The following is a 21,486-nucleotide window of genomic DNA, read 5'->3' on the forward strand; positions in this document are numbered from 1 at the left end:
ACATGCGGCAGTTGGGCTGCCCAGGGCTTGGGGGTGGGGGAGAATGGGGGGATGGTAAAAAAGAGATGCAGACAAACAGTTTCACAGGGAGCGTTTCCCTCCTTTAATCCTCTCGCTACAACACAGCAGAAAAGCAGCCGCGGGGGTTCACGTCACGCTGGATGCCATTGTGGGATATACCCGCTGCGCTGCAGAGCCGGGCATGCCCCTTGTCCCCACACTGTGGCCACAGGGACAGGGGTGCCAGGCTGCTCCGGTGCTTTAACCACCCTCTTTAGAGACAAGCCCACCTCCCCTCTGGCTGCACACAGGGACAAGCCCCAGCAGCTGCGGATTTTTTTCCTGCTCAGGCTAAACCTGCTCCCCTGGGCTCCGGGATACAACGCAGGGCCACATACCGTGGGGCAATATACCACACGAGGAAGCAGTACCCACCCCCGGCTGGAGCAGCGAGCAGGGTGGGATGTGTGCCATGGCCCCGGGGAGAGGACCCGGGGGCTCTTACCTGCACGGGGAGCAAGCTGGAGCTGGAGCGGAGCGCTGGGAGGAAGCGTAGCAGCACCAGCAGCAGAGCTGAAGCACTCACCACACACCTGACCTGGCCAGCAACCAATACAGCTGGGGGGCTACTGGGAGACACAGAGGCTCTGAAATGCTTTATTGCAAAGGGTTTCTGCAGGTAACACAGAGAAGGAGCACGGTCCTTTTTGGCAGGGGCTTCTTTACTCCTCGCCCTCCTCTTCATCCTCATAGGAGTCCAGGCCCACCTCCTCATAATCCTTCTCCAGGGCGGCCATGTCTTCCCGTGCCTCAGAAAACTCCCCTTCCTCCATGCCCTCGCCCACGTACCAGTGCACAAAGGCTCGCTTGGCATACATCAGGTCGAACTTGTGGTCCAGGCGAGCCCAGGCCTCGGCGATGGCCGTGGTGTTGCTCAGCATGCAGACGGCGCGCTGCACCTTGGCCAGGTCCCCCCCCGGCACCACCGTGGGTGGCTGGTAGTTGATGCCCACCTTGAAGCCCGTGGGGCACCAGTCCACAAACTGGATGCTGCGCTTGGTCTTGATGGTGGCGATGGCGGCGTTGACGTCCTTGGGCACCACATCCCCGCGGTACAGCAGGCAGCAGGCCATGTACTTGCCATGGCGAGGGTCACACTTCACCATCTGGTTGGCCGGCTCAAAGCAGGAGTTGGTGATCTCAGCCACCGACAGCTGCTCATGATAAGCCTTCTCTGCGGAGATGACAGGAGCGTAGGTGGCCAGGGGGAAGTGGATGCGAGGGTAGGGCACCAGGTTGGTCTGGAACTCGGTCAGGTCGACATTCAGAGCTCCATCGAACCGCAGCGATGCTGTGATGGATGAGACTATCTGGCTGATGAGTCTGTTCAAGTTGGTGTAGGTCGGGCGCTCAATATCCAGGTTCCTGCGGCAGATGTCGTAGATGGCCTCATTGTCCACCATGAAAGCACAGTCTGAGTGCTCCAGGGTGGTGTGTGTGGTGAGGATGGAGTTGTAGGGCTCCACCACAGCAGTGGAGACCTGTGGTGCAGGGTAGATGGAGAACTCCAGCTTGGACTTCTTGCCATAGTCAACGGAGAGTCGCTCCATCAGCAGGGAGGTGAATCCAGAGCCAGTTCCTCCTCCGAAGCTGTGAAACACGAGGAAGCCCTGGAGTCCCGTGCACTGGTCAGCCTGGGGAGACAGACACATGAGATTGCTCTGAAATAGACTTCTTTGTGAACATCTGACTGCTCCGGAGTCCTTCAGGACCCGGCCCATCCCTGTCACAGGACAGGCAGCTTCAGATCCCTCCCAGGGCGCAGCAGTGTGCTTCCACCCCCAGCAGGATGCTGGACCCCAGCCCAGGGGGACACGTCCCCGCTCTGTGGTCACCTACCAGCTTCCGGATCCTGTCCAGCACTTGGTCGATGATCTCTTTGCCGATGGTGTAGTGCCCACGGGCATAATTGTTGGCAGCATCCTCTTTGCCGGTGATCAGTTGCTCGGGGTGGAAGAGCTGGCGGTAGATTCCAGCCCGAACCTCATCTGGGAGAGAGCAGGGGAGGGTTGAGCCCAGCGCAGGCTGTTGGTCTGAGCTGGCCACGGAGCAGGCGAGCGGTGAGAGCACCCGTCCCTCACCCTCCTTGTGGCTCCGCCTGCCAGGGACAGGGCCAAGGACCCACACGTCAGCAGGGCCACCACCAGCATCAGGTTTCTCTGGCAGGAGGCAGTGGCTGCCACCTCCCTGCGCAGGAGCTCAGCTTCTCCCACCCACTGGAGCTGCCTGGCCCCAGCAGCGTGCAGCGGCACAGCGGAAGCTGCCGTGCCGGTTGGGCTGGTTTCCCTCTGTGCACATGTGGTAGCAGAGACACAGCTGCCTCTAGGACATTTCAGGGACAAAAGCTGGTGCTCAAGTTTGTGGCTTCTCCTGGGGAAAGGAAGTCCCTCAGGTTGAACCCAATGCAGGATACTGACAGTGGAAAACCAGCACCAGCCGCTTGCTACCCACCCGGCGCTGTGCAAACGCCAGCACTCACCGATCACGGTGGGCTCCAGGTCCACAAAGATGGCTCGTGGGACATGCTTCCCAGCCCCGGTCTCGCAGAAGAAGGTGGTGAAGGAGTCGTCCCCTCCACCAATGGTTTTGTCGCTGGGCATCTGCCCGTCGGGCTGGATGCCGTGCTCCAGGCAGTACAGCTCCCAGCAGGTGTTGCCCATCTGGACGCCGGCTTGGCCGACATGGACGGAGATGCACTCGCGCTGGGGAGGGGGAGGCAGGGTCAGATCCTGGCACAGCTCTCTCCTGCCCGCTGCAGAGAGGGCTCTGCCCGGTGTCCGTGCCACACAGCCACCCGCACAGGACCTGCTCCGGCCAGTGGCCCCAGGGAGCACATTTTCCTTTGGGTGACTTCCTGCATGCCCCTGAGGGGCCCCACATGGCTGTCATTGCCCTTGGCCATGCACAGACACTATGCAGGGTTGGGACCCAGCTCTGGCGTTCCTCCTGCCCAGCCCTCGCTGAGGGCCACCAGCCCCACGGACTCTATCCAGGGCTGTCCTCCAGCAGCGCGGGGAGCAGAGTCTGGCCCAGCTTCCCTGCCCCAGCTGCCCTGCCAGGCTCCCCGGCAGCCTCAGCCCCTTCCCTATGCCACAGCAGCATGGCAAGGCACTGGGCTGACCTGGGCACATATTAACGCATGAGGTGCAGCCAGCACAGGGGAACCCCCCCTGCTCGCTGCTCCAGAGTCAGGTAAGCACTCAGCCTCCGGGGGGATGCAGGGGCAGTGGGCGGCAGCCGGGGAAGGCTGGTGGTAAAGCCCAGCAGTCTCCAAGTAGCACAGAGCCGCCCTGGGCTCCGTAGTCCCAACCCCGTGCTGCAAAACCCGGGTGGGCAGAAGTGCCGGGGAGCAGGCTCTGAGCTGGAGATGTGCCTCCTGCGCTCCCATCCTGCAGGTGCAGGCCTGCTCTGCTACCCCTGGCATCCCTCCTCTGCTGCCCCCAGCATCCTCGGTCCCCTGTCCCTGGCATCCCTCCTCTGCTACCCGCAGAATGCCCGCTCCCCCAGGGCAGGACACCACTACTCAGCCCGGGGGTCCTGGGGCTCCTCGCTCTCGCATTCCCCAACCGTGCAGTGCGCAGAGCCGTGATGGGAACCGCGTCCCGGTCCATCGCCGGGGGGTGGGGGGTGGCACAGGGACTCCTGCCTCCTCCGGGAAGGCCGGGGCAGCCTCAGCCCGCCGGGGGGGAGGGCTGCCCGGGGCAGGGTCCCCGGCAGAGCCCGGTCAGCGCGGCGGCGGGCGGGGCGCTACGTTGCGACTCCTGGCACGGCCCCGTCCCCCTCCCGGGCCGCTAAATATAGCCCCGGCCCCAGGCGAGGGCAGCGGCGACTGCCCGGTTTGGACAGCGGTCCCGGCCCGCTCCGCCGCCGCCAGCCCCCCCGCGGGACGGGACACGGGACCCCCGCGCCCGCTCCCCGCCTCCGTGCCCGACCGGACGCCCGCCGCCGCGGGGGGAGCCCCGCCGAGCGCCCAGCTCCGGTCCCCGGTGCCCGGCTGGCGCCTCCACCCCCGGCAGCTGTCCCCGTCCGTCCGCCCGCTGCCACCGTTCCCCACGGGAGGAGTCACCCCCCTCCATCCCCAGCGGCCCCCCCGCGTTGCGGTAGCGGGGGGACCCAGGCTCCCCGGGGTCGGTGGCGGCGCGGGGTTAGGGAAGGGGGGAAGAAGCGGCGGGGGGGACACGGCTGCCCCCGGGCAGGGTCCGGTGGGGCTGCCCAAGGTCACGGCGGGGAAGGAGGGGGCGCGTCGCGGCGGCTCCGCCGTGCCCGGTTCTCCCGGGTGGGGGTGGCAGTCGCCCTCCCCGCCGCCGTGCCCTCTGCCCGCGCCGCCCGGCCCGCACTCACCATGCTGCGGCTGGGGGGGGGTCCGGGCTCTCCCGGCGGCTCGGTGCGACGGGTCTCGGCGGGGAGCTGCGGCTGCTGCAATCCCCTCCGCAGCGCCCTCTTATAGGTGGGAGGGGCCTGTTGACACCACGCCCCTTCATTTGGGTACATTTGCATGCGGGGCGGGAGAACCCACTTCGGGGGGAGGCGGTGGGAACCTGCTTGGGTTTTTTCTCGGCTGCGGAGGGACCCCAAGGTGCCGGGGCCGCTCACCCCCCTCTGCCGGGACGGAGGCGGGGGGCATCCAGCCAGGCTGCAGGCAGGAGGTCTGGGCTCCAGCCAGCTCTCAGGGGGTGCAGGCGATGCTCAGCCAGAGCAAGTACAGCAGCTCCTACCCTGCTCTGCCACCATCTCCCCCGCACTGCAGGCCCCCTGGGATCTAGGGACACCCCAAGGCCACCCGGGCCTCTAGGGCAGGAGGAGAGAGGATAAACACGTTAGAGAGCAGGATGTCTCCAAACCTTCCCTTGCCTTCAGGATTTCAGGAGTCCTTGGCCAAGGGGTGCCCTTTTCTTCCAGCTGGGGACAGGCAGGCAGTGCCCTACCTCTGTGAAACTGCAGATCAGCAGGACAAATCTGGGCTGGGAAGTGGCCCAGCTGCAAAAAAAAAAGAGCCATTGCAGCCTGTTTGCTGTTGGTGACTTGTGACTATGCTCAGAGGAGCTCCTCCGTTTGAGCCCCGACAAGCACAGACTACCCCACCAGGGCCAGGGCTGGTCCTGCTGCCGAGGACGTGTGGATCACCACCTTGGCTGCTGGTGGCAGGGCACAGGCCCTCACAGCTATCCCTGACCATGAGGACGTGGGCTCTTCTGCCCAGGAGCATGCCAGGAGAATCTGCTGTGTTCCTCTGCAGCGGGGTCCAGATCAGAGATGCACCATAATATTTAAGAAAAAAGGAACAGGACATAATTCCAACTCCTGGGTGCTCCTGGCAGCAGAGTCAGGTCCCTGTGAAGACACAGGGTGAAGGCATCTCTGCAGTGGGAGCAGAGGAGTGCCCAGAGTGAGGGGCAGCGACTCCTGCCCCGGGGCAGCAGCAGGCACCCCTCCGTCTGAGCCCAGGGCTCTGGTCACGGGCACGGAGAGCCGCGTCAGGTGCCCTGCACAGTGGGATGAGCGCCTGGCCAAGCTCCAGGAATTGGTGCAGCCCGTTGCTGGCTCACACTTTCCCCTCCAGCTGACACGGGTGCATGCCGGGAGGAGGAGGGCAGGGGAGGACAGTCCCTGTGGGTCAATACATCTGGAGCATTAGTGTTAAGCAGGGAAAATTAATCTCTGGACCCGGCGTGCTGGATAATGGGTAACAGAAATCTCCTGTTTGAAGCTGGAGCCAGGAGCTGATGTTTGGACTCCTGACTGCTGAGCGGGGCAGGGAGAGGGCTCAGCACGCAGCCAACAGAGAACATGAGCTGGGGCAGGCAGTGTGGGGCTGCGTGTCCCACAGCGATGGCAGAGCATCAGCAGGGACAAGCAGGGAGTGGGCAGAGGCGCTCCCAGATGGTGGACCCCATGCCCACATGTGCTGGGAGGAAGCGTAGCAGCACCAGCAGCAGAGCTGAAGCACTCACCACACACCTGACCTGGCCAGCAACCAATACAGCTGGGGGGCTACTGGGAGACACAGAGGCTCTGAAATGCTTTATTGCAAAGGGTTTCTGCAGGTAACACAGAGAAGGAGCACGGTCCTTTTTGGCAGGGGCTTCTTTACTCCTCGCCCTCCTCTTCATCCTCGTAGGAGTCCAGGCCCACCTCCTCATAATCCTTCTCCAGGGCGGCCATGTCTTCCCGTGCCTCAGAAAACTCCCCTTCCTCCATGCCCTCGCCCACGTACCAGTGCACAAAGGCTCGCTTGGCGTACATCAGGTCGAACTTGTGGTCCAGGCGAGCCCAGGCCTCGGCGATGGCCGTGGTGTTGCTCAGCATGCAGACGGCGCGCTGCACCTTGGCCAGGTCCCCCCCCGGCACCACCGTGGGTGGCTGGTAGTTGATGCCCACCTTGAAGCCCGTGGGGCACCAGTCCACAAACTGGATGCTGCGCTTGGTCTTGATGGTGGCGATGGCGGCGTTGACGTCCTTGGGCACCACATCCCCGCGGTACAGCAGGCAGCAGGCCATGTACTTGCCATGGCGGGGGTCGCACTTCACCATCTGGTTGGCCGGCTCAAAGCAGGAGTTGGTGATCTCAGACACCGACAGCTGCTCATGATAAGCTCTCTCAGCCGAAACCACAGGAGCGTAGGTGGCCAGGGGGAAGTGGATGCGAGGGTAGGGCACCAGGTTGGTCTGGAACTCGGTCAGGTCGACATTCAGAGCTCCATCGAACCGCAGCGATGCTGTGATGGATGAGACAACCTGGCTGATGAGTCTGTTCAAGTTGGTGTAGGTCGGGCGCTCAATATCCAGGTTCCTGCGGCAGATGTCGTAGATGGCCTCATTGTCCACCATGAAAGCACAGTCTGAATGCTCCAGGGTGCTGTGTGTGGTGAGGATGGAGTTGTAGGGCTCCACCACAGCAGTGGAGACCTGTGGTGCAGGGTAGATGGAGAACTCCAGCTTGGACTTCTTGCCATAGTCAACGGAGAGTCGCTCCATCAGCAGGGAGGTGAATCCAGAGCCAGTTCCTCCTCCGAAGCTGCGAAACACGAGGAAGCCCTGGAGTCCCGTGCACTGGTCAGCCTACAGAGAGAGCCAAGTGAGATTCCTCCAAGCACTGACTTTACTGGAGGGAAGTTTCAGAGTTTTGCTTGGGCAGCTTCAGATCCCTCCCAGGCCACTGCAGGGCTCGCACCATGCTTCCACCCCCAGCAGGATGCTGGACCCCAGCCCAGGGGTACACGTCCCCACTCTGTGGTCACCTACCAGCTTCCGGATCCTGTCCAGCACTTGGTCGATGATCTCTTTGCCGATGGTGTAGTGCCCACGGGCGTAGTTGTTGGCAGCATCCTCCTTGCCAGTGATCATCTGTTCAGGGTGGAAGAGCTGGCGGTAGACTCCTCCCCGAACCTCATCTAGGAGAAGTTAGCACAATGTTAGAGATTTTCTATCTTGGCCCTGGGGAAAGGTGTCAGGACCCAACCTGTGGACTGTCCCACAGTGGGTTGTTCACAGAGATAGTCACCACCATCGTTACCGAACTGAGTTGCACTCACCGATCACAGTGGGCTCCAGGTCCACAAAGATGGCCCGTGGGACATGCTTCCCAGCCCCGGTCTCGCAGAAGAAGGTGGTGAAGGAGTCGTCCCCTCCGCCAATGGTTTTGTCGCTGGGCATCTGCCCGTCGGGCTGGATGCCGTGCTCCAGGCAGTACAGCTCCCAGCAGGTGTTGCCCATCTGGACGCCGGCTTGGCCGACATGGACGGAGATGCACTCGCGCTGGGGAGGGGGAGGCAGGGTTAGATCCCAGCTGGGACCACAAATGCAACCGCTACAGGTGGTGAGGTGCAGAGCCCAGGCAGGACATCCCAGGCCCTCGTCAGCTTGTGGAATCCACGCTGGCCTATAGCCTGGGTACCTTGTGTCCATCACAGTCTGCTGCCGTCTCCCAAATCTGGTGCTCTGCCTCCCATCGCTGCCCTGCCCTCCTCAGGAGCCCATGTAGAGGAAGACCCACTTTCTGGAGCCAGGGACACCAGGCCAGCACAATCCCTGGACTGTCCCCACCTACAGCCCTGCAAACACCCAGTGAGCACCTTCTCCATTGCCTGAACACCCACTTGGCTTAAGGGCTGGAGCCCGGCAGCAGCTGCCACAGCTCCTGTTGCCATTCCAACAACAAGGATGCAGGCTGAGACGACAGAGCATCACCCAGGCACCGGGAGCTGAGGAGGTGACAGCACTGAGGATGGGTGCCCAGCGAGGGGAGGGATTTACAGCAGTGAACGGTTGCCATGCTCCGAGGCTCGGCTTCCCTAAATTAGCTCTGGAGGAGGAGGAAGTGTTAGCTGCACTTCTTAACCTAACTGAAGGGCTGAGGTGGGAGGGTCTCCCAGCTTAGGGCTTCAAGAGCAGCCTCAGGTCCCTCAGGAGAAGCAAGGCTGACGTGGGGTCTGCAGCCTCACTCCCTCCAGGTAAGGCATCCCAAAGGCTGCAGCCTTCTTGACAAGAACCAAAATATTCACTGCCTCAGCCCCGCTGTTGCCAAGGACTTGGATGCGTCATCAGGCACAACCGAGGCAGAGGAGCATCCAAACCAAACCGGATTTCCAGAGCCATGGGTGCCCCGCTGTGAGTCAGCTGGCAGGAAGCTGGTGGAGCCAGCCATTTTGCGCTCGGGAGCACGGCAGCGATTCCCATCTGAGGAAGTTCCACGGGTCACAGCAAGTCCTGGCTCTGTGCATCTAAGGTGCTTTCAGTGCCGCATTTCAGAGGCAGCAGTGACAGTGAGGGATGACAGAAAAATTAGCCCTTGATACCCATGGTGAGAGCCAGAAGTCCCTCTCCCCACCTTTCCCAAAGCTGAGGCGCAAGGAACAGCAAAGTGGCACCCCTCTTATCCCTCCCAGCAGCTCCATAAAGGTTTTGTAACACAAGGAGCCAACAATAAGTCCTGAGGAAGCTGCAGGATCCTCAGCAGAAGTGCACAGCAAACCCTGATGCAGCTGCAAGCACCTCTGGATGGTCACAAGAAAGAAGAGACGAGAAAGGACTCCTCCCTGGCTGAGGACCTTGAGAATTAGGGCGGGGGCAGAGGGTTACGCTGATCACCATACTTCATCCTGCCAACACGCAGTACCCAGGACTGGCTTTCTGGGACCCAGCGCTGATAGCAGAGCCCAGCGGCGCCGGGGACACAGCAATGCTGGTCACCAGCCAGCAGACTTTGCCTTCTTCACGGCAAGGTCTGGCTCAGGAAGGGCAGGGAGCATGGCCCAGCAGGGCAGGAGGCAGGGTGCCTGGGCACCCTGGGGCTGGGATGCTCTCCGGAGCAGCCAGAGAGCTCAGGAGCCAGAGCTCGCAGCAGGACCATGGCGGCGGGGCAGCCCAGAGGCTCACCCGCAGTGATGCCCACCCGTGGGGCGGTGGATGAAGGCACAGCTTGCTCCCAGGGCTCAGCTGTGGGTCTGCACCCCGGGGTCTGCAGCACTGGGCGCGCTCCCCCCAGCCGGAGGTGTTACCACGGGAGCTGGGCAAGAACTGTGGCTACTAAGAGGGAGGTGAGAGGGTCAGCCCAAACGCCACTCTCCGCGCATGGCAGGGTTTGGCTGGTGGCCTCCTTGCCTCTGACATGTCACACGGGTGCAAGGGGATGCTCAAAGGAGGGAAGCTGCTGAGCGCCGGGGAGGGAGCAGCTCAGAAAAGGCTGAAGCCGGGCAGAGGCAAGGCAAGCACACCCGGCACTGCCGCCGGCAGCTGCCCGCACCTCTGGGCTGACAGAGAACCCCCCCCGGCAAACTATGGGGGTCATAGCCCGCTCCGGGGAGGGGCCCGCCGGGGTTCCCCCGACTCTTGAGAGCACCCGCGGGACCGGAGGGAGGGGGCAGCCGGGGTCCGGCACTCACCATGATGCTGCCGCCGCACGACCTGCCTCTCCCCGGGCTGCCGCAGCTCCGCACGGCCGGCACGGAAGCGCCGCCGCCGCCTTATACCGGGGGCGGCACCGGCGCTCCGGGGCGGGCCGCCCCGCCCGAGAGGGAGAGAGAGAGTTCCGTGCGTTTGCATAAATTTGCGTACATCGCGCATATTTGCATGCATTTGCATAGATGCGGCGGTGCTGCCCGGCAGCCGACGGGGTGCATCGGTGGGGGTCACCGAGGAGCAGCATCCCTCCGGCCCCCCCCCGCAGGGGCAACGGGAGACCCGGGGGTCCCCTCGAGGGGAGGGCAGGGGGGCATAAGGGTTGGTCTTGCTACACTTGCCAGTCTTGGCAGAGGGGCTTCTGCTGAGGGGCAGAGGTGGCACCTTCTTGCTGGGTGTCCTGCTGGTGCGAGGTACCATCCAGGCGTTAACCAGGGCAGACGTTGGGAGCCAAGGAAGGAAAGTCAACAGAGAACCTGGCTCAGGTCTTCCCTCCTGGTGGGTGGAGGTGCTGATGTGATCCCTGGGCGAGCAAGGAGGTGGGTCTCTGCCAGCCATCCAAGGTCCCAATGAACACCTGGGAGAATTTCTGCAGAAAACACGGGTAGAGGAAATACTTCAGAGACAAGCACAAGCTTTCCTGGCGTCTTTGGAGATCAGAGAGGAAAAAGCAGGAAAACTGTCCTTTGCCGCAAGCCCGTCAAGGACAGGTACGCTCTGGGGCTGCATCTGGAAGCCCTGACTGCCGATGGGCTCCTTCTCCAGCCTGGCTCTGCTTTACGTCCGTGGTTTTGATCGGTTTTCACAAAGCTTTGTGAAATGACCAGCAAGGGGATGGTGAGAGCTTGGAGCACCTCGAAGGGGATGTCTCTGTGGTGATTTCACTGACGTCTGGCTTTGATACAATGCATGACATGTCCATCCTGTCTACCCCCCTCCAAAATGCTCGCAGCATCCACCGCCATGCAGAACCAGCCCTGCCTCTGCCCGAGCCTTCTGACTTAATGAGTTTTCACTGAAAGGCGCTGTCATCTCTCAGCTCGCTCTGAAAGTTGAAAGCTGGACCTAAATTATCCACCCACAGTGGCCTTTCTTTGTGCTTGAGTCACCTGGAAAGTGTCACCTTCACTGATGGAGCTGTGTGAAATGAATGAAAGCAGCGGCACTGCTGTGAAGCCCATGCTGGTGTCTAAGCAACACATTTTGAGACCTGCAGAAATGACTGAGCCAAATGATCAGAATGGGTTTAATCAAGCTTGTGGGAAAAGGTTTTTTTTTCCACAGAGGTGCCCCAGGTTGTGATTGCTGCTGAACCCGGACAGGATGCTGTGGTGACTAGATAACTTTGGAAATGCCTAAACTCCTCCCTGTGGTATAAATGTCCTTTGAGTGACCGCAGAGATCACTAGATAACACAGGCCATGCTGATGCAGACAGTCCATGAGAGTGAGAGAGTAATTGGTAGCACTGAGGCATCAAAATTTGAGCCCCAGAACTTAATTGGTGTGAAAAGGAGCGATAGGATCATCTTTCCCCCTGAAAATCTTTGCCAAGGTGCCCACTGAAACGCATGCTGGATGCCAAGGCTGGGTGTCTCCTAGCACCCTCCTTAATTCCACAGTGCCAATTAATTCTAGGGTGTTCACGGATGAATGCTTTGCAGCAGTGTTTGGAAGCCCAAGCATTGGAGCTAGGCAGCGAGCAGTATTTCAGAAGGCTTGTGTGGTTCACCCAACTTCAGAAAATTTGTGTGACAATCTGGTGGCACTTGGGGGTGTAAAATGATGTGATACTTCTCCAAGAGATGCCTGCATCTGTTTATATACCATTCTGGTAGAGAGATGAGGGTGAAACGTCCTGGATCCGTCATTGCTGCAAATGCACGCTCCCAGCGACGGTAACCATTCGGATGCTGTTACGTTGAATGAGCAGGGCAGCAATGATGGACAAGAGAGCCGTGAGTCATTCGGAGCTGTGCATCTCCGTGAACCTCTGATCTGAAAAGCCCAAGCAGATGTCTAAGCTTTTTTTTTTTTATGTTTGAAATGCTTAAGAAGAGCTGGCTAAATCCAGGGAGCCACCAATGGGCTGCCTCTTGTCGGTGCCCCACTGCTCAGCCGCCTGCCAGATGCTGAGCAGCCTGCAGCAGCCCGCAAGCACATGGCGGAGGCTGAGCTCACCCTGGCTGGAAGAAGATTCGTCCTGAGGCAACTCTTCTCTCAGAGGTGCTACCCACAGGTCTAAGGAGACCCTGCAAATGTTTTCAGGCCGCATTCAGAAATCACTCGGTTGCAAGAATCGCCTGGGAGATGTTTTCACCATTGCTCAGAACAAAGTTGGACCCCTCACCAGCACCCAGAGAGGTACAAAAAGCAAGCAAGGCAAATTTTAGGCTAGTGAGTCAGAATTCAGCCATCTCTTGATGGAAGAATAGGAAAAACAGGGTGAAGATAGCCCAGGGGCAGAGCCCTGCACACCACAGGGGAGACCCCTGCTTGCTGCTGCCCACAGAGCCCAGGAGATCAGCCAGCTCTCGGACACCCTCATGGGAGGAGGGGGAGGCAGCACGATGTATTGCAGGTGTGTGATGCCACCATCAAGGGCAGACACTTGCACTAAAAAGCTCTTCATTACAAGCTATTATGAAAGTTCGTGGATTTCTTTTTTTAGTGTCCGGTACGCTTCTCACCAGAGGAGAGGTGTTGCCGCTGGCACAGGAACCACCGTCAGCAGAGCTTGCAGTTACCCAAACAAAACCTCTCAAATAGCTGTCTCCCAGAAGCATTAAAGCCTGCCACACCTAAAGCAACCAGAGCTGAAACTGGGGAGGAGATGACCCGTTCAGAGTTCAGCCTGGTACATCCCATCCACACCCCGGTTCCCCCCCCACTACTTCACTGGGGAAAGCCCAAACTATTGTTCCCACTTTACAGAGCTCAGCTCCACCCAGGCTGCTCCAGGTGGAGCAAACCGTGTCCCTCTGGGGACATGGCAGTCTTGTGAAGGTAGAAGAGACCACAGCTGTGCTGTGGGTTCGAGGAGGAGTCACAGTGCCCTCCACTTTAAGCCTAGGTTGGGGGGGCACAAGGCAAGCACCAGATGATGAGGGGTGCTGCAGGAACAGGGCTCCTGTCCCCGTCTCTATCTGCAGCTGGGAGCTTCCCAAAGAGGTCGCACCTGTGCCTGCCCCGCTTACCCCTCACTCCATCCTTGCACAGTTGCTCTGCCCATAATCCTCTGAGCAGCGTGGCTTGGCGGGGAGGCGGCAGCGCCGGGATATGTCTCCATCCCGTCAGTGCCCCGTGCAGTTTGGTCTCCAGGAGCGGCTGCGCGGGATGATACGGCAGCACCCCGAGCGAGCACGGCCTCCTGCTCGGCCAAGGGCTCGGGCAGCAAACCCAGCTGCTGGGCTGGTAAGCCCAGAGATCCAGCGATGCTCCGCTGCGGGGTGAGGCGTGATGACAACCTCCTTGAACACAGCTCAGCGCTGACGCAGGGTGGACGTATTGACTGGTGAAACTAATGAGTCTGTAGAAAGCATGGGCCTTGCCTGCATCTTGCAGCTGTTGTGAGTTCAAGCGAGTCCCGTGTGTTGCCAACTGCTCCAGCGGTGTCCCAGCGAGCAATTGTGCAGGGTCCCTAAAGCACAGCTTGCTCGCGGTGGCGGGTCTGATTGCTGCTGCGGTCTTAGCATGACAGCATTTGGCACATACTTTGCCACCCTGAAATGTTCTAGCACAGCACGGCAGGGAGATGGACAGGAAATGCTGCCTTTGTCATTCCTTAAGATATGCATGCCTTGTTAAGGTCAGAAAGGGCCCTCTGAGCACCTCATCCTTCGTCTGGAGTAGATGGAGATGACCCAGAGATGAGAAACAAGGGTGACTGGAAGTCGAGACACCATGGGCCACAATGAAAGGTTGAAAGAATGGGGAATATCTAGAAGACCAAGTAGAGACTCAATAAAGACCTTAAAATATCTTTAAGGCAGATGCAGATAGGAAGGGGATTAACTCTTTTGCATGCTCAGGGCAAGCAGATGCCAGTGTAAGGCTTGCTAGCAGTAAGGGTAGTGAAGCATCATTGTTTCAGGGTCATGGGATCTTCTTCAGTGGAAGTCTTTAATAACCCAAGGGTGGCATTTACTGACGGGACGCAGAGCACAGCAGCGATCCGACAGAAGTTCTCGCTGCTGGAGCTGAGCAACAGCAGTGTTAATTGCTGGTTCAGATAAAACGAAGTCAATTGTGCAACGCCTGCCGCATCGCCCGGAGCGTGTGCCGCGTTACTGGAACAATAAAGCTAATTCCAGATCTCGCTACAGTCCTGAGCCCTGAATCACCGGGCAGTGGCAAGAGCAGGGAGGCACTCCCAGGGACGCAGCCAGCTCCGCACGAATGCCGAGCCCCAACCTGCAAGGCTAAAAGCTCCGGCGGACGAGTTGGGACTAGCTCTTTTTCAGGCACAACAGCCCTGGGTGAGCAGCCTCCTTGGCTTGGTATGAGCATCCCCGGCTGCCGGTGTCACCCGCCTTTCTTCACGGCCTGGGAAAGGCAGCTACACACCCACGGGAGCAAATTAAACCCGCAGCTGGCTAATTGCAGTGACTTCATATCAGGGCTCTGAGCATGCCTGGTGTGAACAAGCCGCCTGCAGGCGGGTGATGGAGGGGCTGAGCCCACTGAGGTGTCCCCATGCTCCCAGGGGATGCCGGTGTGCCATGCTGGGGGGCTGTGTTGAATGGCCAGTGCTGCTTTTCCTCTTCTCCAGCATCTCTCGGAGCTGGCGGTGGCACGAGAATAGCTGGAAGCAGAAGTGCAATGAATTCTGCATGGCTGGGTGATGGTGGGAGCTCCTGGAGGGGCACGGGTTACCCCAACAGGCCGGAGGGTCTCTGCATGCCCCAGGCAGGACAGTAGGCACACTGATGAGTCAGTCTCCATCCCCGGCCCCTCAGGCCTTCCTGTCTTACAAGTTCTCAGGAATTGCAACAAAGCTGTGGTCAGCTCTGTTGCAATGCCGCAGACAGTGCTTGTGAGAGCCGGCAGCGATGGGGCAAGAGGCAGCCATGGCTTCCCCCACCCCCAGGAGCACTCGCTTCCTCTGCCGGAGGGTGGCTGAGTCCCCAGCCTCTGGACAGCAGGGGGGACATGGCAAAATCACACAGATGCACCCACTCCTTCGAGGTAGATAAACCACCGCCAGCCGGGCAAGTCCAACATCCCCCAGGAACGCAAGCAATTCCTGGTGCAGGAGCATCTCACTAACAGCTCTTCTCTGTCCCGGTCTTTGGGGAGCAGTTGAGCCTCCAATGGCTGGACAGATGTGTGCAAGGCAGGTTTTTGCTCGTGGAAGTGGGTTGTATATCATGCAAACTGCTTGCCATCTGCAGGGCACGATGAGAGCAGAGCTGGGCCTGGAGAAACAAGCCCGGAGCCTCGGGGATTGCCGTAGAATCGTTAAAAGTGGAAAGGAGGTGGTGGCGGCTGGCCAAGTGCTAGTGGGTGTCAGAGGGCGACAGTTAATGAGACAAAAGATGCATTTAATAACCCAGACGGGCAACAGCTCCCAGGGTGCTCCTGCCTGGAGCAGTTTGTGTGTGGAGAGAGCCGCAGTATGCAAAAGCAGGGCCAGGCTTCCTGTGGCGAGCGCATCCAGGGCTGTCCTCCCCGCTCCTCCCAGAGCCCCGGCCACTGCGAGACAGGGGCCTCAGGTCATTGGGCTGAGACCTTGTGTAGGACGGCCATCCTGAGGATGCCTGGCTCGAACAGATCCCTGAGAGCTTCCTAGCGGAGTTAACTGAGAGGATGAGGGGCTGGGTATGTAAAACAGCAGCTGTTCTGCAGGATCTCCCTCTTGTAAGGAGTCGGAAGCCCCAGGATGCTGAGCTCCCATGCCTGATGGGGCACTCCTCGTTAGGAAGAGCCATCCCCAGGTGCCCTGTGCACATTGTGGCTGCTGTGCCCTTCCCTGGGATGGCGTGGCTCTCACGCTGTCATTTAATAGCCCTGCATTGGACACAACCAGGAGGCCTTGACCATCTCCCAGGCAGGAGGCTGCAGAGCCGGGAACAGCGAGGTACCAAGGGCTCCTGCCTGTCTTGGGGGACCCTCAGCATCCTCACCAGGCTTCGATTAACCATGGAAAACCCACCTTGCTAAACAAGCCTGGTTTCAATTCTTGAGATGACAGGTCTGCCCAGGGGAAAGGCGGGGATGGGCGTCCCGGGGAGGGAGCAGCAGCGTCGATGCGGTGCCTGGTGAGGCAGCTGGGGGTGCCCCGGTGCTGGCTGCCCACGGCGGGGCATTAGCGAAGGGCTGCCAGGCTTCTGTGGGGAGCCCTGCCAGGCACCACCGGCTTCAGCGCTTCAAGCAATGGTCTGGAAATGAACGCCAGATTACTGCTGATAAGAGCTTGAGGATGGCACGTGGATGTGCAGAGTGATAAGCGGCATGGCCGCCCCTTCCTCCGAATTCCCACGTGAGTTATTTTGCATTTCACTGCCTTAAAGCAAATTTTGCTGCAATGTGGCCTTTTGATTGGGCAATTCTTACCATCCCTTCGCTGGCTACTACCCCACCAAGCTTAGCGTTAGCCCAGATCTTTGTTAGTAAATATTTCTTACCACTGTGTGCCTTACACTCTGGGGATCCCCACTACGAAGGCTCCTGCCTAACGAGTAAAGAGCACACCTTTGCTATTCCTACATCTGGTGTGTCCTTAGCAATGCAGGAATATAATATAAACTGGCTGGCTTGGCATGCAGAGATATTGTGGGACAACACAAACAGAAGACCTGGAAAGACCTTCGGCAGCAGCTATGAGCCTCATTCTTCCGTGGAATGGAAAACAGATAATTCCATCCCTCTTTGCGGTAATATCATGATTTGTGGGAATGCTGTTGTTATTATCTCCTGCCAGCTTCCAAGTAAGGCTGTCATGCCGGTGGTGTTGATCTGAATCAGCCAGCCATGTAATCGCGCTGAAAGGTGATGACAAGTTCGCATAGCAATACCTGCCTTCCCTGAGATGAGGCTGATGAGTACTGAATGCATTTTTCAGTCTTTAATTTTCAGCTGACAGAATCAAAATTAATTCTTCTGTTATTTTTTTTTCCTGGCATTATCAGTAATCTAGAGTTTTCTGGGTCAACCGGTTTATTTTCTTAATGACTGGAGCGATTTCTGTCCTTCAGTCCTCTGGAATTACTCCAGTTTTCCTAGCTCTGTTAAAAATTACCACCAGCAGCTCAATAAGACCCTCAGTTAGCTCCATTAATACTCCCAGTGTGGGCCTGATGAATTGGAAATGCCAGTTTTAGCAGGTGATGCTTTACACACTGGTTTGTTACAGATGGCATCCAAATTACAGCCTTCTCCATTGCATCCACAGCAGTTTCACTGGTATTTAGGCACTAACGGTTATGGAAAACAGCAGAAGGCTGCTTAGCAGCATCCTTTTGTGCTTTTTCTTGTTTTCTTCTAATGCAAATGCATTTGCCCCATCTCCTTTTTTGTCTTTTTTTTTTTTTTGCCTTTGAGCCATGCCTAGCGGGAAGGCAGAGGGCCAAGGTAGGGCATGTAGCTGGAAGGCATGGTGAGCACCAGGCAGTCCGTGACCCCAGTCCTACCAGGCTCGGCAGAAAATCCTGGCCAAGACAGTTGGACATGAGCATCCTGGTGCTTGGGAGTGCGTGGGCACGAGTGTGTCAGTCTGTGTGGGTGAAATCAGGTTTTGCTTAGCAATAAACCCCGCTCCTGTCCTGTGTCAGAGGCAGCTTCTGCTCCCCTCCGCGGCTGACGGGCTCCCCAGCATTTGGAGGGGAGTGGGTGGAATCTGCCTTTTCATCACCCCCGAATCTCCTTTCCCTTGGGGTCAGATGCAGACCCTGCAGCCCCCAGCCTCAGCTGCAGGTGGGTGTGAGATGCTGCTCTTGAGCATCACGGGATTATCCAGGCTCTGCAGCCCCCGCTGTTCCCTACGGCGTGCCAGGGATGGGGTGAAGCCCCCCACCATGGCGAAGCTCAGCTGCTGCCTGGGCCCGTGCGTGTGCTCATCGTGGATAACCTATTTAATCATGGGCTTCTGCCACCTCCGCCGGCCTCTGGCTCTGTTGATTTAAAATCTGCAAGCACCTCGGTTTTGCCTGGGTTTTTGGCTGGGGCAGCAGCCCCGGCGTCAGCGCAGGCCAGCACTCCCGCCTGGGATGCTCTCCTGGTTTGAGGTAAAACAGAACCAACTTGCTGTTCAGTAATGTTACTTCTTAGCTAGGCCTCTTATAACTCTCTGAAATTAACAGCATGTTGTGTTGAAAACGGTTCATTCTCAGAGTGATAAGACCAATGTTTACAGTTTGTGCCAAGGAATGGTACACAGAGAGGCTCTTGCTCATACTTACCGCTATAACAAGCAAGGTCAGCTAATTTCGTTATTTGCCCGTTGGAGGGTCGGAAGCGGAAAAGCATAGGAGCAGACAGGACAGGTGACCCAAAATTGACCCAAAATTTCATCCCATCTGCCCCATGCTCAGTATAAAAGCTGAGGGACCAGAGGGTCAGCTCTCTTTCTTCAGTGGCCGATGTCTGAGGAGGACCCTGTCTGTTCATCTGCCTTTGATCCCGATCTGTGCATTCCTGACTCCAGCTCTGGAATCCAGTTCCCACCCACCGCTGAGTCCAGTCTGGGACTTCCCCGGTGCCTGCCGGTGACATCATCCTGGGAGCTTAATACGGTTTTGTATATACTGTATCTATTTCATTATTTCCTTTTTATTTTATTATTAATACTTCATTAAAGTAGTTTAGTTTCTTCTAAACTCATAAATCTCTTTACCTCTCCTCCTCCTTTCTGTGTATGAGAAGTTGGGGGGGAGCATCTGTCGCTGGCCATTGGCCAATTTGGCCAAAACCCCAACAGATGCTCAGCCTGTGTCTGTCACGTCCCTGAATCTAGCCTGAAGACATTGCCCTGCTTGAATGAAAGTCACCCTGACTTTGCTGTTTCTTACTTCCCTGTCCCGCTACACCGACTTCTGCTAAGAGCAGCAAGGGTGACTTTGCCTCCCTGGATACTCCCCAGTTCCTAGAAGGCGCACTTCTGGAAAAGCCAGCTGGGATGAGAACAGAGCAGATTGGGAGAGAGATGGGCAGGTGGCTGAGAGCATGGCCATCGAGACAAACATGAGGAGCATCAAAAACACGAGGGTGTGGAGAAATTGGCTGTGCAGGGAAGCCAGGGGAGCTGGGCAGGGCTGTTTGGATGAGACAGCAAGACCGGGGGTAAAAGAATTAATGTGGATTTTTAAAATGGATGCCCTTTTCAAGTGACGTCCCCACCGGCCATCAGCCCTCTGTGACTGGCGGTCCCCACGCCAGCACAGCCTTTCCAGGGGTGAGCAAACCCACTGCTCCCACTGACCCCTTCTCTGGGGGCTGCACCGACCCGGTGGCCATGCCCAGAGATGGGGAGCATGGCCATGGCCACTGCTGTTGTCTCTCCTGGGAGCGGGCAGGCAGAAGAAGGTGGCATGGAAATGGCACCCTTGCTCTGCTCAACCACTTCGCACCCCATCCCACTGGCTCCAGCTCCCACTCCCTCCCTGCTGCATCTCCACATGGCCGCCCTGGAGCGGGGACCTTCCCTTGGGAAGTGGGGACCTTCCCTTGGGAAGTGGGGAGAAGGGAACGAGAGACAGCTGGATGTGACGAGAGGAGCAGTGGGCACGCCACTCCTGAGCACATCACTCCACAGCTCCAAAAATCGCCAAGAATACAATTTTGCAGCACGTAATTGCCAGTTTTAAGGAGGCTGTGACAGGGTCTGTGTTCTCCTGAGGAAATCAAAAGCTGAAATGTTGCGCAGCGCTGAAAAAAATATCTCTCTTAATATGTGGTTTGCATAATAATATAGCACGAGTTTATGATGCAATTCAGTAGGCTTCCTAAGAGATGGGGTAACCAGGGTAAAAAATGTGGTCCTTTGAGGTCCTGCTTTGCTCACCCAAAAGTTGTTTTCTCAGAAAGCCTCAAGAGTATTTCATGAGCATTTTTGCGACCCTGGAAAGCTAAAAATAGGGTTGCAACACAGCAGTCACCAGAATGTTTAAAGAAATAAGGGTCTTCTTGAGACAAACTCAAGATGCCTGAGCTGGGTTCGAGGCTGGCATGAGCCCGGCTGGCAGGTAGGTGCCCCAGGACTTTGGGCAGACCCAGGAGGAATGGGCAAGGAAAAGAGGGCAGGGTGCTGTGGCTTAAGGTGTGCCTTGTGTGAAGGACCAGTCGGTGATGGGCTGCCTCTCTTCGGCTGCTGCGAGGTGGCTGGCTTGGCTCATTTGAGAAGGGGAGGGATTGTGGCAGCTCTGGGGCGAGGTGTGGTTGGTAGAGCATCCTCTCTCTCCTACCAGCGCAGTGGTGGGCTACTGCCCAACCCCACATGGCCTCCCCTAAGGACATTAGGGAGGTGTAAGTCCTTCTCACTGCGTATCCTGGTCTCATGGGTGAGGGTCACATATGCCACGAAGGCAGCAGCAACGTGTTCCCCTGGCTCCAGTCCTAGCCAGCATGTGGGTTCCTCTCCTTTCCCCATCAGGAGGAAAGGGAGGAGGCCTCCCTGGCTGGTGGGCATAGAGACCTGGCAGCTCTGGGGCCTCCTTGTCCCCACATCAGCTGCAACAGCCAGGGAAAGGACCGCGAGGTGTCGAGACACGGCTAGGTCCTGGTGGCATCTCCCCAGCTTTCCAGCCAGCAGGATGGTGTCCCTGTGAGGCAGCCTGTGGCTCCATCTAGTGCCCATGCCAGCCCAGCCCGGGCCAGCCCTGCACCCATTGCTGGGCAGATGGGCCAAATCAGAGCCCCTGGCAGCCAGCGAGGGCAACCTCGCCAGAGGCAGCCACCCCAGGGAGCCCACTGCCTGCTCCCGGGGTGGCAGGTACAAGGAGGGCAGCGCTGCAATGGCATCTGGGAAAAAAGAAAAAAGAAAAAACAACAGGGAATATGCCAAGCAGTCGCTCAAGGACAACATCAAGTGCTGTCTGACGGCAGGGGACGGGTCTCCCACCCCTTGGAGAGGAGATGATCCTTGGCACAGGAGATGCCACTTCATCCCTCCCAATGCTCATCCAGGCCCACGGCTGAGGAAGGCTCTTCATAGGCATGGCTGGCTGTCCCGAAACCCGGTCCCTGAGGAGTGCTGGGAGTGGCCTGTGTCAACGCCTGGGTCTCCCCAGCCTGCCGGGTAAAGCGGCACTGGGAAAGTTTGCCAGGATTGGGATTTACAGGAGGTGAGGAAGAGATCCCAGCTGCAGTGCAGGGGTGGTGGGTCCAAAAGGTTCTGGCTCCTTCCTCCTCCCATCTAGACAGCAAGAGGGGACAGCCCCATCTCCACGGACAGCGCAGGCTCACAGGTGCAGGTTGGTGGCCTCCAGTCTGCCCACGACCCCCAGGACGGCTGAGAGCGGCCCCTCTGCCCCCGGCAGGGGACATGCAGAGGCAAAGCCCACAGCAAAGCTGCCGGTGCGCGGCCGTCCCCTGA

General features: G+C 58.5%; 2 protein-coding genes across 2 annotated transcripts; both read right to left on the bottom strand.

The window, feature by feature from the left end:
- Positions 1-74: 74 nt before the first annotated feature.
- LOC134519070 (tubulin alpha-5 chain) lies at positions 75-4,519 on the bottom strand. The gene is made up of 4 exons (XM_063342651.1): positions 4,402-4,519; positions 2,540-2,762; positions 1,900-2,048; positions 75-1,694 (listed from the first exon to the last, which is right to left on the bottom strand). Exons 1-4 carry the CDS (start codon positions 4,402-4,404, stop codon positions 723-725), a joined length of 1,347 nt encoding a protein of 448 aa, XP_063198721.1. The 5' UTR covers positions 4,405-4,519; the 3' UTR covers positions 75-722.
- Positions 4,520-6,068: 1,549 nt separating this feature from the next.
- On the bottom strand, positions 6,069-10,063 carry LOC134518328 (tubulin alpha-5 chain-like). Its single transcript, XM_063340999.1, has 4 exons — positions 9,942-10,063; positions 7,593-7,815; positions 7,303-7,451; positions 6,069-7,119 (listed from the first exon to the last, which is right to left on the bottom strand). The coding sequence occupies exons 1-4, from the start codon at positions 9,942-9,944 to the stop codon at positions 6,148-6,150; spliced, it is 1,347 nt and encodes a 448-aa protein (XP_063197069.1). The 5' UTR covers positions 9,945-10,063; the 3' UTR covers positions 6,069-6,147.
- Between the last annotated feature and the right edge of the window lie 11,423 nt (positions 10,064-21,486).

Source organism: Chroicocephalus ridibundus, chromosome 7, assembly GCF_963924245.1.
Source record: "Chroicocephalus ridibundus chromosome 7, bChrRid1.1, whole genome shotgun sequence".
NCBI lineage: Eukaryota > Metazoa > Chordata > Aves > Charadriiformes > Laridae > Chroicocephalus > Chroicocephalus ridibundus.